The sequence below is a fragment of the Oncorhynchus gorbuscha genome, linkage group LG01 (genome assembly GCF_021184085.1).
Source record: "Oncorhynchus gorbuscha isolate QuinsamMale2020 ecotype Even-year linkage group LG01, OgorEven_v1.0, whole genome shotgun sequence".
Lineage (NCBI taxonomy): Eukaryota > Metazoa > Chordata > Actinopteri > Salmoniformes > Salmonidae > Oncorhynchus > Oncorhynchus gorbuscha.
In genome coordinates, this window is record NC_060173.1 from 3,012,504 (window position 1) to 3,029,752 (window position 17,249).

Below are 17,249 nucleotides of genomic sequence, written 5' to 3' on the forward strand. Positions count from 1 at the left end.
AGAAAACTAGAGGATTTCTCAGTCTGACTATGCTACTGATAACAACCGCTGCCTGGAGCTGCATAGTCTACAGCCAATGCGCCCTGTCCCTTCTGACCAGGGTAAACCACATGGTAATGTGGTTTAGGCTATATTCAAACTTGGTCTGGCTGGCTAGGCTACCTTGAACTTTTCAATCCAGAATGATTAACTGAAATGAATCAAACAACACAGAACTGATTACATAAATGGACCGTGTGAGTCAATTTTTAATTGCAGTTGTATAGGCCTATATGATGCTAAGCTCAGCCCTGTGAGTTCTGTTGTCCAATCACTGTGGTTGTGTCTGTGTACAGGAAAGAATATTTAAAATAGTTTGCTGAAGTTTGACAGGTTTTTCATCCACCCAAGGGTCAGGATTTTTTCCAGAATTTCTTTAAAACCATGTGACCTGTTTCGAAAATATCTGAATACCTAGGCGGCAGGCAGCCTATTGGTTAAGAGCATTGCTGTCACACCCTGGTCATAGAGAGGCTTTAATTCTCTGTTTTGGTTAGGCCAGGGTGTGACTAGGGTGGGCATTCTAGTTCCTTTATTTCTATGCTTTCTGTTTCTATGTTTTGGACGGATATGGTTCTCAATCAGGGACAGCTGTCTATCGTTGTCTCTGATTGGGAGTCATACTTAGGCAGCCTGTTTTGCCTCCTTAGGTGTGGGTTGGTATTGGTTAGTGGCCTGTATAGTCGACGTAAGCGGCACGGTAATGGTCTTGTTTAGTTGGTGAAGAAATGTACCACGCTGCACCTTGGTCCGGTCATTTCCACCCTGACGACGATCGTGACAATTGAACTAGTAACTGAAAGGTCAATGGTTTGAATACCCGAACTGACTAGGTGAAAATTCTGTCAGTGTACCCTTGAGCAAGACTCTTACTGTCACGCCTTGGTCATTGTATTTTGTGTTTTTGTTATATGTTTGGGTAGGCCAGGGTGTGACATGGGTTTATATGTTGTTTTTCGTATTAGGATTTGTAGTATTTGGGATCGTGGCTAATTAGGGGTGTTGTTAGGCTTGGCTGCCTGAGGCGATTCTCAATTGGAATCAGGTGCTTATCGTTGTCTCTGATTGGGAACCGTATTTAGGTAGCCTGAGTTCGCTTTGTATTTTGTGGGTGTTTGTACCTGTCTCTGTGTAGTAGTCACCAGATAGGCTGTAATTAGTTTCACGTTTTGTTTGTTTTCGTGTTTTCAGTTATTTCATGTACCGCTATTCTATTCATTAAAGTCATGAGAAACCTACACGCTGCATTTCGGTCCGATTTTCTTCATTCAACAGACGAATGCCGTTACACTTACCCTAACGGTTCCTGTAAGTCTCTCTGGATAAGAGCATCTGGTCCCACTTCCATCATTGCCCATAAAAATTACCTTTTCACAACTACTTATTAATCACTGTCAGATCCTATAGGGTACTGATGTATACCTGGGTTAGGTTACCAGATTAGGAAAAGCTCTGGGCCCCAGGAAAAACAATTTGCCCCACCACTCTGGGGCCTGTGGTGCAACTCTGCATCAGGGCATCATCGGTTGTATTCAGCTACTTTAAAATAGTTACATAGCTGATATATGATGTTTTATTCAGCTACTTTAAAATAGTTACATAGCTGACATATGATGTTTTATTCAGCTACTTTAAAATAGTTACATAGCTGACATATGATGTTTTATTCAGCTACTTTAAAATAGTTACATAGCTGACATATGATGTTGTATTCAGCTACTTTAAAATAGTTACATAGCTGACATGTTTTATTCAGCTACTTTAAAATAGTTACATAGCTGACATATGATGTTGTATTCAGCTACTTTAAAATAGTTACATAGCTGATATATGATGTTGTATTCAGTAATGAGTGCATGTACCAGCAGGGCAGAAGCATCCGTCGGTGCAGTGTTCCTCACAATGCTGGTTCCTCTTTGGGTTGGAGCAGGTATCAGTGCAGGGACTACCACACTCCTGGTACTGCATGCTTAAAGGACACGTCTCCACTGCTCAACACAAATAACCAGAGTCACAAATCTGTTTCTGAGGCTTCATTACTTCACATTTTCACATCTTCTATTGACATCATTGGAAGTGAAAATTGGGATTTGCTCCTCAGTTTTTAGACACAAATGTAAATACAAGCATGTCGAAGAAGACACTATAGATTACCTAAGGAAGCATTATTGCATATCAAAAGTGTTTACTTTGAGTTACAATATAACTGAGTTTTCTTTTACCCGCATCCAAACTACCAACAGAGCAATACAAACAAACAATCCAGTATCAAAACTAAAAGGATGTGTAATGCAAATAATGTTCCCTTACAGCAGAACTGGTTGGTCTTCCACTCCTGGGGTTTCCCCCCTGCGTGAGCACACTGGCGGGAGTACTCTGACATGGTGGGACAGGCGCAGGTGACACTGCTGCTGCTGTTGCCACAGTGACACATGTCTTCTGCACAGGCCTTGATGAAGGAGTCTGTGGCAATCAGGGCCTTACAGCTACTGAAGGCAAGACTGGTGAGAAGCTTTTCACAAAGTTTGGTCTGAAAGGATGAAGAAGAAGAAGAAGAAGAAGAAGAAGAAGAAGAAGAAGAAGAAGAAGAAGAATTACTAGAAGCAACAGAGGGATTATGTACTGATCAAATGTCAGCCATAGTGATATTTTAAACTAACAGTCATGTTTAAATGTAATGAATAAGATATCTTAAATGTTCAGCTCAGCTCTAGACTTGTAAATACCTGGTCTTCACACTGCTCAGTGTGAACAGGGATTTCTGTACAGGTTTCTGTTGGGCCATTCATCTTCCAAATATCAGCATAGTCGATTATCTTCAGATCATCATCTGTGGGAAAAGAAACATAGTTTTATCTAACCTGTTTATTTCCCCTTACAAACAGTCTCTGTCATCATGTGTTTTGTGTTTTTGGTAACCCTTTCTTAAAATGGTACCTAAAAAATACTTTATAACCCCTTCCTAACCCATAGATTGAACCCACACATTCATAAACAGAACAGGAGCGTAATCCGCCCCTCTAAGACATTTGGTGATTTTGTTTACCATTCCTATTGAACTCGTTCTGGACTCCGTTGAAGTCTCCACACAGCCCACATGTCTGATTCTGGAACTTTGAGTCCAGCTCCACCTATAAAACCAATGGAAGATGACTGAGGGTTAATGCATTGTAAGCTAGCTGTTGAAGTGCCTACAGCAGTTCATATATATGTACATTTCACATACAGCTAGCTGGCCATGCACCTACAGCAGTTCATATATATGTACATTTCACATACAGCTAGCTGGCCATGTGCCTACAGCAGTTCACATGTACTGACATTTCACATTCTTCATCCTGAGATGAGTCTGTTCTAGCCTGGGTACCAGGCTCCTTATGCTAACATTCCACTCCTTGTTCTAGCCTGGGTACCAGTCTCTTTATGCTAACATTCCACTCCTTGTTCTAGCCTGGGTACCAGTCTCTTTATGCTAACATTCCACTCCTTGTTCTAGCCTGGGTACCAGTCTCTTTATGCTAACAATCCACTCCTTGTTCTAGCCTCGGTACCAGTCTCTTTATGCTAACATTCCACTCCTTGTTCTAGCGTCGGTACCAGTCTCTTTATGCTAACATTCCACTCCTTGTTCTAGCCTCGGTACCAGTCTCTTTATGCTAACATTCCACTCCTTGTTCTAGCCTCGGTACCAGTCTCTTTATGCTAACATTCCACTCCTTGTTCTAGCCTCGGTACCAGTCTCTTTATGCTAACATTCCACTCCTTGTTCTAGCCTCGGTACCAGTCTCTTTATGCTAACATTCCACTCCTTGTTCTAGCCTCGGTACCAGTCTCTTTATGCTAACATTCTACTCCTTGTTCTAGCCTCGGTACCAGTCTCTTTATGCTAACATTCCACTCCTTGTTCTAGCCTGGGTACCAGTCTCTTTATGCTAACATTCCACTCCTTGTTCTAGCCTCGGTACCAGTCTCTTTATGCTAACATTCTACTCCTTGTTCTAGCCTCGGTACCAGTCTCTTTATGCTAACATTCCACTCCTTGTTCTAGCCTCGGTACCAGTCTCTTTATGCTAACATTCCACTCCTTGTTCTAGCCTCGGTACCAGTCTCTTTATGCTAACATTCCACTCCTTGTTCTAGCCTCGGTACCAGTCTCTTTATGCTAACATTCCACTCCTTGTTCTAGCCTGGGTACCAGTCTCTTTGTGCTAACATTCCACTCCTTGTTCTAGCCTGGGTACCAGTCTCTTTGTGCTAACATTCCACTCCTTGTTCTAGCCTGGGTACCAGTCTCTTTGTGCTAACATTCCACTCCTTGTTCTAGCCTACATATCACTATTTTTTTCTCTGTTTTTATAATCAGGATTAAATTTTTTGTTGGTTTGTGTTCTATAAACATCTGACAGGGGGAGGTGTCTTACAATCCCCTCTGTTTTTTACCTCTCCTGCACATGCACTCTTCCCTTTAAAACTTTTTAAACGCTCATCTTTTTGTTAAAACCATTTAAACTCTCATCATGTTGTTAAAACCTTTTAAACTCTCATCGTGTTTCCAGGTTGTATCACAACCGGCCGTGATTGGGAGTCCCATAGGGCAGCGCACAATTGGTCCAGTGTCATCCGGGTTTGGCCAGGGTAGGCCATCATTGTAAATAATAATTTGTTCTTAACTGACTTGCCTATTTAAATAAAGGTTAAATAAAAAAATTAAAAATGTTGTTAAAATCTTTTAAACTCCTCATGGTTGTTCAAATCTTTTAAACTCTCATCTTTTTGTTAAAACCGTTTCAACTCTCATCATAATGTTTTGTAACAAAATGAAGCATCATATTGATGATGTTTTCGTCATTAAATTGAATGTGAGTTGTCTGAAAACTGGTCTGTCTGCTTTGCAAGTTAGTTTCAGTCTGAGGTTTTGATGTCTGAGTACACTGGGGTCATTTACGTACACACGAAGGGGAACGATAATACATACAGTATTTACTCACTACAATGTCAATAGATAGTGAGGCAATGCTGTATGTAACCGTGCAGAAATATAGATTGATTATTGGTCTGTCCTGTCCCATCAGAGGTTAACACTGATGTTCCCACTCTTATCCCAACAGTTCCCCAAACACTGATGTTCCCACTCTTATCCCAACAGTTCCCCTAACACTGATGTTCCCACTCTTATCCCAACAGTTCCCTCTCTTATCCCAACAGTTCCCCTAACACTGATGTTCCCACTCTTATCCCAACAGTTCCCCTAACACTGATGTTCCCACTCTTATCCCAACAGTTCCCCTAACACTGATGTTCCCACTCTTATCCCAACAGTTCCCCAAACACTGTTGTTCCCACTCTTATCCCAACAGTTCCCCTAACACTGATGTTCCCACTCTTATCCCAACAGTTCCCCTAACACTGATGTTCCCACTCTTATCCCAACAGTTCCCCAAACACTGATGTTCCCACTCTTATCCCAACAGTTCCCCTAAGACTGATGTTCCCACTCTTATCCCAACAGTTCCCCTAAGACTGATGTTCCCACTCTTATCCCAACAGTTCCCCAAACACTGATGTTCCCTAAAGTCACTAGCTAACTACAGACCATTTTCACCAGGACCAGAATATTGCATTAAAGCATCACATTTACATTTGACATTTAGCAGAGACTCTCGTCCAGGGTGATTTACAATCAGTGTATTGAACCAAAGTAGGTGAAACAACCACATTTAACTGTAGTGTAACAGAAGACGGATGGAAATGAGTAAGCAAACTAAACACATACCCAGAGGGAATCATCTTCATTCCACATGATGACTAACCCCAGCTTGGCTGTGATCTTCACATAGGAAACGGTCCTCTCAATGAAGACGTTAAACTGACCAAACGGTATGGTGACCCTAGAGGGACAAAACAATAGTGTTCATCAGAGAGGAGAGTCTGTATTCCAACAAGGGTCAAAATGGTCCTTTACAGTATTTTCTTTGTATTTTTCTTGCTCCCCTGTTGAGACTGTACCAGTTAATAATGTCTGTATAGGATTTCATCAAATGGCATTTCAGCTTGGTAACTTTCATCTGTAAATGCACATCAACTGAACTTCAGAATAAGAGTTTGACCTCTGAATGCTTTTAGATCACTGATGAACTCACTGTTGCCCGTTGAAACTGACATCATGTAGATTATGTTAAAACAGCAAAAGATTGATCTCAAGATGAGATTAATGATGAAGCATTTTTTTTAAACTTATGTATTTTACCTCAAGTCTTTGCATAAAAGTAGCAACTGAATGCAGGTGAAGAGAAAATAAAATTTGTTCCAATCTTTTTTTAAACTGAACTAAAAAAAGATTGTTCTTTGAATAAAACGAATCCCATTGGATGTAGTTAAGTGATTACAAACCCCCGTATCATATACTTCCTGTATTACTATGTATTTTACACATCTAAGAGCCAATGGTTTTCCACATCTGAGATCCATTGTTGACTAGACTGGGAACTCACTGTAATCCGTTGACGCTGACGTTACCGTTGGCCAGCTCCACGAAGGTTCCATCCAGCTTCAAAGAAACCTTCATAATAATAATAGTAGTTTTATTTGACAGACGCCTTTCAGGACCCTCAAGGTCACCTTACATTAAGATCATAGAGCAATACAAACTATTAATCAATACTGCAATTTAAAAACAATTAATCAATAGTGAAATGTACAACAATCAAAGGACTGATCACAAAGGAATACCTTGGTGATGGTGGGCAGCCCATCTACCTCCCCGCGCTGCAGCTGAATGTTAAAGGCCTCGTAGCCGCTGCTGCTCTTACACAATGATGACAGCACGTAGTTACAGGTGTAGGGCAGCTGGAAGAGGTCTCCATCGTAGGTTTTGTAGTGGTAGTTACCCCATGTGCTGCAGACCTGCCCGTTATGAGTGGGACTCACTCCTGCTGCATGGGGGGAAATGTACAGTATAGTTGCACCATTCATGTCTGAATATAAGATGCATAATATAACAGTAGAGTAGAATATAGATATTTGAGTATTTGGTGACATATATTCAACAACACAAATTACCTGATACGATTTGCAGTTTGGAATCATATAGACTCCCAATGGAAGTCATGTCTGGAATCATAACTGGAAATAGACAGGGAACAAGTCTTATTTTGCTTGTAACCCAGCTCCTCTTTAGTTCCTCAACTAGGCTACATGACTTATCCTAAAGTGATATTAAAATGTATTTCATCATATTTTTTCTTACCAGTCTCAGAATGTGCAGCAGATAGTCCGAAGAGCAGAGCGATCCACGGCTTCACCCATTGGAGTGCCATGATGGTTCTTCTAACGAGTCGTCCTGGTCCACCTGGTCAGGTACTCTTCCTGTTCCTACTGATACCGTGAGGCACCAGGTGCCTGCTTTTAAACTAATACACTCAAGGAAGTATCTCCACTCAAGGAAGTACCTTGATGATTCTGTGATACTTGATTCTGTATCTAAGGAGTGTAATGTGTTTTTATCATAATAATCCTTAGATCACTATCAATATTCCTGAGAGTTAGGGTATGTCCCAAATGTGTTCCCTATAAAATGAGTGTACAAACATTAAGACTGTAGGTGAAAGCTATGATCCCTGGTTGATGCCACTTGATAAATCCACTTCAGTCAGTGTAGGTGAAGGGAAAGAGACAGGTTAAAGAAGGTTGTTTAAACTTTGAGACAATTGAGATTTGAGATATAGATTGTGTGTGTGCCATTCAGAGGTTAAATAGGCAAGACAAAACATTTATCTTAAGTGCCTTTGAACGGGGTATGGTGGTAGGTGCCAGGCACACCAGTTTGTGTCAAGAACTGCATGTGTCAAGAACTGCAACGCTGCTGGGTCTATCACGCTCAACACTTTGTATCTGTATCAAAAATGGTCACCCAAAGGAACTCCAGCCGACTTGACACATTTGTGGGAAGCATTGGAGTCAACATGGGCCAGCATCCCTGTGGAACACTTTCGACGCCTTGTAGATGAATTGTATGTGATCCTAACTATGTACAGGGAGGTACCGATACATAGCCAATGTGCAGGGAGCACCGGTTAGTTGACGTAATATGTACATGTAGGTAGAGTTATTAAAGTGACTATGCATAGATAATAACAACATAATATTTTGGTGACTTGAATTGTATTGCATCTATACCTGACCCAGATTTAGCTCTGAACCACTTCACAAATGTTTTCAATTGTGTTGTAGATAAAAATGCTCCCTTTACAAAACTGTAGAATTAAAAATCAGTCTTGCCCTTGATTCAGAGCTATATGAAGTCATACACAACAGAGATGCTGCCTGGGCCAAAACTAGATTCACAGACTCGGGGTCCAGACTCTTTCAGGCAATCGAGAAATGTCAAATGAGTTAAAAAAGCAAAATCAGATTATTATGTTAATACACTATCTGAATGTACAGGGAACACAGCTAAATTCTGGAAAGCTGTTAAATCACTGAAGGGTTGTGTCTCCTCTTCTCTCCACAAAGACATTCATTTAGATTCTGGCCCTATTACTGACAAAAATGGATATCATGAATGCATTTAAATCACCACTTTATCCGTGCAGCCTTTATATTTGAGTGTATTTCAAAGCCAGCTCTTGAAAAGAGTCGTTTGGATTTAGATGATGTAGAATGACGCTGAAATGCTGTGTTTTTTGGAAATTCACTGATAAAGAAGTCCAAGGATTCTTTGTTAACAATTAGACATGATAAAATCCACAGGGGCTGATCACTTGGATCCTGGTCTGCTGAAGTGTGCAGCTCCCTTTATTACTGGCTCAGTAGACCACATGTTTTATTTAACATTGTTACCAGGAAGTGTTCCAAAAGCATGGAAATCCGTGTATGTGCTGCCACTGCATAAGGGTGGGGATACGAATGATCACGACCTGATCTGTTTCACCTGTTCTTGTGATTGTCTCCACCCCCTCCAGGTGTTGTTTATTTTCACCAGTGTATTTATCCCTGTGTTTCCTGTCTCTCTGTGCTAGTTCGTCTTGTATGTTTAGTCAAGTCAAATAGCGTCTTTTCCCCGTTCTCCTGTTCCTAGTCCTCCCAGTTTACTCTTGACTGTTTCTGGACTTTTTACCCGCCTGCCTGACCACTCTGCCTTTTTGCCTGTCCACGACCATTCTCTTGCCTACTCCTTTTGGATTAATAAACATTGTAAGACTCCAACCATCTGCCTCCTGTGTCTGCATCTGGGTCTCGCCTTGTGCCTTGATAATCACCCCATTTCAAGACTTGCTCAGCTAAGATTCTTAAATCCTTGGTTAATGTACAACTTTGTTCCTTTTTATCTGATAATTGTATTCTTAATATTAACCAGTCAGGGTTTAGGCATAGTACTAGGGTATAGTATAGGGTATAGTATAGGGTATAGTACTAGGGTATAGTACTACCACACCAACCACGCTAGTTTGTTAATGATCCTGTCAAGGCTTTGGATGCTAAAAAGAGCTTTGCTGCCTTGTTCATTGACCTGTGAAAGACATTTGACACTGTTGATCATTCTGTTTTGTGGAAGAAATGTAAAATAGGAGAGAGATTGTTCAAACAATGCTTCGCCCTGTATTGGATTTTGTTTTTGGTGTTTACATGCATGTGGCAACCTCTGTTTAAAACCCTTGGACAATTTTAGGACTCATCATTGTAGTCTGTACAAAAAATGTGGGCTGGACCTCTCTGTCTGTAAGAAGAAAGCTGCATTCTCTTCTTTATTTGCACAGTAATCTGACAGAAACTCCCTCTATATGTAACATCATTCATTAAGATAAAAATCATAAGTTACCCGTTCACAGGAATGGATAGCCCTAGAGAACCCTCCAATCTCCACAGATTTGGGAAAATCTGCAATTTTGCTTTTATGCTCCAAATTTGTGGAACCATCTGCAGTTCACTGCAGTTAGATGTGCTGGTGTCACTCAGGAAGTGTACATTATTGATTAAATACCTCTATGTAGTTGAATATCATTGCTTTTATTAAAAATTAAAAATAAAGAATTTGTGTTGATATTTGTTCTATACACATGTGTATGTTGTTTTAATATTCTGTTTTTATTGTAATGTGTACAGGGCTGTCTTGTAACATAGATTTTCATCTCAATGTGACTCCCTGTTTAAATACAGGTCGAATCAAATAAAATACAAATGTTTCATGGCCTGCTCTTGGAAAAGAGGGAAAAGTTTGATTTGAAAAAAATATATTTTAGGTGGTAGATCAGCTTTAATATTGCAGATTGGGCTTCCATCAATGTATTTGTCACTTCCAATCACCCATATATATTTTTTAACCAAATATATATATAAATACAAATATGTATATAAATACATACATACTGTTATTTTTTTATTTTTTTTATTTCACCTTTATTTAACCAGGTAAGATTGTTGAGAACAAGTTCTCATTTACAACTGCGACCTGACCAAGATAAAGCAAAGCAGTGCAACACAAACAACAACACAGAGTTACACATGGAATAAACAAGCGTACAGTCAATAACACAATAGAAAAAAAGAAAGTCTATATACAGTGTGTGCAAATGGCATGAGGAGGTAAGGCAAAAAATAGGCCATAGTAGCAAAGTAATTACAATTTAGCAGATTAACATTGGAGTGATAAATGAGCAGATGATGATGTGCAAGTAGTGATACTGGTGTGCAAAAGAGCAGAAAAGTGAATAAAAATAATATGGGGATGAGGTAGGTAGATTGGGTGGGCTATTTACAGATAGGCTATGTACAGCTGCAGCGATTGGTTAGCTGCTCAGATAGCTGATGTTTAAAGCTAGTGAGGGAAATATAAGTCTCCAGCTTCAGCGATTTTTGCAATTCGTTCCAGTCACTGGCAACAGAGAACTGGAAGGAAAGGTGGACAAAGTGGTGCTGGCTTTGGGGATGACCAGGGAGATATACCTGCTGGAGCACGTGCTACGGTGGGTGTTGTTATTGTGACCAGTGAGCTGAGATAAGGCGTAGCTTTACTTAGCATAGATTTATGGATAACCTGGAGCCAGTGGGTCTGGCGACGGATATGTAGCAGGGGCCAGCCGACTAGAGCATACAGGTCGCAGTGGTTGGTTTTTTAAGGGGCTTGGGTAACAAAATGGATGGCACTGTGATAGACTGCATCCAGTTTGCTGAGTAGAGTATTGGAAGCTATTTTGTAGATGATATCGCCGAAGTCGAGGATCAGTAGGATAGTCCGTTTTACTCAGGTAAGTTTGGCAGTGTGACTGAAGATGGCTTTGTTGCGAAGTAGAAAGCCGATTCTAGATTTGATTTTGGATTGGAGATGTTATATATGAGTCTGGATGGAAAGTTTATAGTCTAGCCAGACACCTAGGTATTTATAGTTGTCCACATATTCTAGGTCGGAACCGTCCAGAGTAGTGATGCTAGTCAGGCGGGAGGGTGCGGGCAGCGAACGGTTGAAAAGCATGGACAACAGGCCCTCCGATTTGACACAATGAACTCTGTCTGCAAAGTAGTTGGTGAACCAGGCAAGGCAGTCATTAGAAAAACCAAGGCTATTGAGTCTGCCGATAAGAATTTGGTTATTGACAGAGTCGAAAGCCTTGGCCAGGTCGATGAAGATGGATGCACTGTACTGACTTTTATCGATGGCGGTTATGATATCGTTTAGTACCTTGAGCGTGGCTGAGGTTCACCCATTGCCAGCTCGGAAATTGGATTGCACAGCGGAAAAGGTACGGTGGGATTCGAAATTGTCACGACTTCCGCCGAAGTTGGTCCCTCTCCTTGTTCTGGCGGCGTTCGGCAGTCGACGTCACCAGCCTTCTAGCCATCGCCTATCCACTTTTAATTTTTCAATTTGTTTTGTCTTTGTTTTACACACCTGGTTCCAATTCCCAAATGACATGTTCATTATTTAACCCTCTGTTTTTTTATGTGTGTGATTGTTTTACGTATGTTCGGTCCGTTGTTTGTAGGCTCGGTATGTACTTCTTGTTATTTGATATTTTGAGTAAAGTTTTTAGTATTGCTCATCTTTGCTGTCCTGCGCCTGACTTCTCTGCACCAGCTACACACAGAACATTACATAAATGGTCAGTGATCTGTTTATTAACCTGTTAATCCTACCCCCTACTTTTTCAAACATTCTGTTAAAAATCACGCAACATTTCAGCTCCCTGCTACTCATGCCAGGAATATAGTATATGCATATGATTAGTATGTGTGGATAGAAAACACTCAGACGTTTCTAAAACTGGTTAAATCACGGCTGTGACTATAACAGAACGTACGTTTCATCGAAAAGCGCAGGAAAATCTGATCACTGAAAAATGGAAATATATATCCATGCGCGACTTGAACCCATTGATAAAGGTGAACCACATTTAATGGGGCTGAGGTTGCAATACCTACAGCTTCCACACGTTGTCTAGAGTCTTGTCATTTGCCTAGGCTTTGTTTCTTGGTCAAACAGACGCAAGGCAACGCGTTTCCTCCGGTCTCCGACCGGATATTTTGGTTGAGAATTACCCGGACATTTTTTCCAGATGGACAGCTAAAGAATATACTTCGCCTCGTGATCAATTTGATCGCTTATTAACGTTTAATAATACCTAAAGTTGCATTACAAAAGTATTTCGAAGTGTTTTGTGAAAGTTTATCATCGACTTTTTAATTTTAAAAAATTATGTTACGTTATAAGACGCTATTTTTTCCGTTTATCACACAGTCTTCATAGATCGATATCTAGACTATATATGGACCGATTTAATCGGAAAAAAGACCCAATAGTGATTATGGGACATCTAGGAGTGCCAACAAAGAAGATGGTCAAAGGTAATGAATGTTTTATATTTTATTTGTGCGGTTTGTGTAGCGACGACTATGCTAATTATTTTGTTTACGTCCCCTGCGGGTCTTTTGGGGTGTTACACGCTATCAGATAATAGCTTCTCATGCTTTCTCCGAAAAGCATTTTAAAAATCTGACTTGTTGCCTGGATTCACAACGAGTGTAGCTTTAATTTAATACCCTGCATGTGTATTTTAATGAACGTTTGAGTTTTAACTAGTACTAATAGCATTTAGCGTAGCGCATTTGCATTTCCAGATGTCTAGATGGGATGCCTGCGTGCCAGGTAGGACCAAGACGTTAACTTGGCTTTCGAAGACTTTAGAAATGCAGGGCAGGATGGATATAGGTCTAAAACAGTTTGGGTCTAGAGTGTCACCCCCTTTGAAGAGGGGGATGATCGTGGCAGCTTTCCAATCTTTAGGGATCTCAGACGATACGAAAGAGAGGTTGAACAGACTGGTAATAGGGGTTGCAACAATGGCGGCGGATAATTTTAGAAAGAGGGGGTCTAGATTGTCTAACCCAGCTGATTTGTACGGGGTCGAGGTTTGGCAGCTCTTTCAGAACATCTGCTATCTGGATTTGGGTGAAGGAGAAGTTGGGGAGGCATGGGCAAGTAGCTGCGGGGGGTGCGGTGCTGTTGGCCGGGGTTGGGGTAGCCAGGAGGAAGGCATTGCCAGCCGTTGAGAAATGCTTATTGAAATTTTAGATTATCATGGATTTATCGGTGGTGACCTTGTTACCTAGCCTCAGTGCAGTGGGCAGCTGGGAGGAGGTGCTCTTGTTCTCCATGGACTTGACAGTGTCCAAAATCGTTTTGGATTTAGGATGCAAATTTCTGTTTGCAAAAGCTAGCCTTTGCTTTCCCGAAAGACTCCAATGTCATTTTCCGTATCAGTTCATAAACCATATGCCATGCAATCGGTATGTCAAAAATATCTTCCCAACTATTTTGCAATCTATATGGCACGGCTGTCAATTTTTGGGTCCTTAAATTGAACTGGTATAGTTTTTTGTTTTCACAATTTTCATTAACCAATTTTGTTCTTTAATGCAGGGCCGACAGAAAAGTTCCTTTTTTTCCCTTTCCACTTTCCTCTTACATTTTTGAGGTAATACCAATTAGTTGGTTGTATTTTGGGAAGAGCAGACATTTCCATATGTTTTAGTTAGTCTTATTTATATAATTTATGAAGATTATACCTTTGTTCTTTTGTCATTTCTGGTGGATTAAATTGAAATTGCATCAAACTTTCTATGGTTTGTTTTAAAAATAGCGATATTTGGGAGATGATTACCTTTTCAAATAACTGAGTGAGAGGTTGTAATCTGAATAAAGGGGGAAAGGCCTTTCTTGAACATAGGGTGAGACATACTTACTCATTTGCTAGAGAGGCCGTTTGTTATGTTTCTTGTTTAGGTTGGTCAGGGCGTGAGTTGGGGTGGGCATTCTATGTGCTGTTCTAGTTTTGGTTTTCTATGTGTTTGGCCTGGTATGGTTCTCAATCAGAGGCAGCTGTCAATCGTTGTCTCTGATTGAGAACCATATTTAGGTAGCCTGTTTTTCCCACTTGATTTGTGGGTAGCTGTTTTCTGTGTAGTGTATTACAGTTACAGAACTGTTTCGTTTCATTCGCCGGTGTTATTTTGTTTAGGGTTCTATGTTTAATAAATATGAACATGGACACGTACCACGCTGCACATTGGTCCAATCTCTCCTACTCCTCCTCAGATGAGGACGAAGAATGTCAATTTGGATTTAAGTATAAGTTTTGTATGACCGTGGCCTTTAGTGAGAGGTCTAATGCTTTAATATTTAATCATTTCTGCCCTCTGGATTCATATTCGTTATATAAATAGGCCATTTAATTTTGTCTGGCTTGCCTTCCAAATAAAATTCATATTTTTTTCTTATATAATTTTAAAAACTGTTCGATAGATGTCGACAAGAGCATCAGCAAAAAGGTAAACTGGGATACGACTAAAGAGATAATCGGGGTGATTTTTCCACAAATAGACAGGTATTTTCCTTTCCATGATAGCAAGATCTTATCTATTTTTGCTAATTTTCTATTGAAATTTATTGGAGTGAGATCATTTATTTATTTCGGTATATATATACACATCACCATCCACATCACCATCAGACCATTTTATTGGTAAACTACATGGTAAAGTAAAAGTAATATTTTCTTGTGATCCAATACGTAATATATCAGAATTTGGTTGTAATCCAGAGAGGTTATATAAAGTATCTATTTCCTCTATGAGGCTGTGGATCCAAGTTGTGGATTTAAAAGAAAAGATCAATCATCAGCGTACAATGACACCTTTGTTTTTCAGTCCTGGATTTCTAATCTCTTAATATTATTGCTGGATTAGATTTCAATACTACAGTTAAAATTTCAATGGCCATAATAGATATGCCGATAGTGGACAACATTGTTTTACTCCTCTTGACAGTTCAAAACTTTCGGAGAAGTAGCCTTTATTTAATTGTTTTTTCCATGTGTAACTCTGTGTTGTCTGTTCACACTGCTTTGCTTTATCTTGGCCATATCGCAGTTGCAAATGAGAACTTGTTCTCAACTAGCCTACCTGGTTAAATAAAGGTGAAATAAATCAAATAAAATGTACTATTTTACACCTAGCGTTAATATAGATTATTTTAACCCATTTTATAAACTCCTGTCATACTTTATCAAAAGCCTTTTCATAGTCTGCTAAAAAGACCAGTCTGATTGGAATGAATAATGTCCGACAATAGCTTTTTAAATCTATGCGCTATACATGTTGCTAGAATTTTTACATCACAAAACTGAAGAGTAAGGGCCTCCATTTTTTGTTAATGGACTGGATCTTTATATTTCGCACTTGTATCCTGTTTCTGTTATGCAGGTGAATGAGGACCCAAAAGCGACTTGGCGAAAACAGAGTCTTTAATCCAGTTTAAGGAAATAGCAATACTCCTAGACAAATCGGAGCGGTAAATAAAGCATAAGAAACCATTTCACTCGTAATCACGAGAACTGACTGGAGACTCGATAATGAACTGCAGGTTGCCTCGGGAAGGCACTTGACCGTAGCAGACTCAGACACCTGCTCACCACGCAGCATCTGAGGGAAACACGACACGACAGGGCGATACAAAGACACAGCACGGTGAACAGTATACAAGGATCCGACAGGGCAGAAACGGAAAACAAGGGGAGAAATAGGGACTCTAATCAGGGGAAAAGATAGGGAACAGGTGTGGGAAGACTAAATGATTGATTAGGGGAATAGGAACAGCTGGGAGCAGGAACGGAACGATAGAGAGAAGAGAGAGAGAGAGGGAGAGAGAAAAAGGGGAACGAACCTAAAAAGACCAGCAGGGGGAAAACAAACAGAAGGAAAAGCAAAATGACAAGACAATATAAGACAAAACATGACAGTACCCCCCCACTCACCGAGCGCCTCCTGGCGCACTCGAGGAGGAATCCTGGCGGCAACGGAGGAAATCATCAATCAGTGAACGGTCCAGCACGTCCCGAGACGGAACCCAACTCCTCTCCTCAGGACCGTAACCCTCCCAATCCACTAAGTATTGGTGACCCCGTCCCGAGAACGCATGTCCATGATCCTACGTACCTTGTAAATAGGTGCGCTCTCGACAAGGACGGGAGGGGGAGGGAAGACGAACGGGGGTGCGAAGAAAGGGCTTGACACAGGAGACATGGAAGACAGGATGGACGCGACGAAGATGTCGCGGAAGAAGCAGTCGCACAGCGACAGGATTGACAACCTGGGAGACACGGAACGGACCAATGAACCGCGGAGTCAACTTACGAGAAGCTGTCGTAAGAGGAAGGTTGCGAGTGGAAAGCCACACTCTCTGGCCGCAACAATACCTAGGACTCTTAATCCTACGTTTATTGGCGGCTCTCACAGTCTGTGCCCTGTAACGGCAAAGTGCAGACCTCACCCTCCTCCAGGTGCGCTCACAACGTTGGACAAACGCTTGAGCGGAGGGAACACTGGACTCGGCAAGCTGGGATGAGAACAGAGGAGGCTGGTAACCCAGACTACTCTGAAACGGAGATAACCCGGTAGCAGACGAAGGAAGCGAGTTGTGAGCGTATTCTGCCCAGGGGAGCTGTTCTGCCCAAGACGCAGGGTTTCTGAAAGAAAGGCTGCGTAGTATGTGACCAATCGTCTGATTGGCCCTCTCTGCTTGACCGTTAGACTGGGGATGAAACCCGGAAGAGAGACTGACGGACGCACCAATCAAACGACAGAACTCCCTCCAAAACTGTGACGTGAATTGCGGACCTCTGTCTGAAACGGCGTCTAACGGGAGGCCATGAATTCTGAAC

At 41.0% G+C, this 17,249-nt stretch overlaps 1 protein-coding gene across 1 annotated transcript in view; it reads right to left on the reverse strand.

Annotated features, from left to right (window-relative positions):
• LOC124038363 (mucin-2-like) overlaps window positions 1-7,410 on the reverse strand; it is a gene marked incomplete at its 3' end in the record, with an annotated part of 92,302 nt that extends 84,892 nt beyond the window's left edge. The window contains 9 exon segments of the mRNA XM_046354206.1: window positions 1,902-2,027; window positions 2,350-2,569; window positions 2,766-2,869; window positions 3,086-3,170; window positions 5,813-5,927; window positions 6,531-6,598; window positions 6,769-6,971; window positions 7,099-7,161; window positions 7,286-7,410. Coding sequence (XP_046210162.1) covers window positions 1,902-2,027; window positions 2,350-2,569; window positions 2,766-2,869; window positions 3,086-3,170; window positions 5,813-5,927; window positions 6,531-6,598; window positions 6,769-6,971; window positions 7,099-7,161; window positions 7,286-7,355 — 1,054 coding nt within the window.
• Window positions 7,411-17,249: the final 9,839 nt, after the last annotated feature.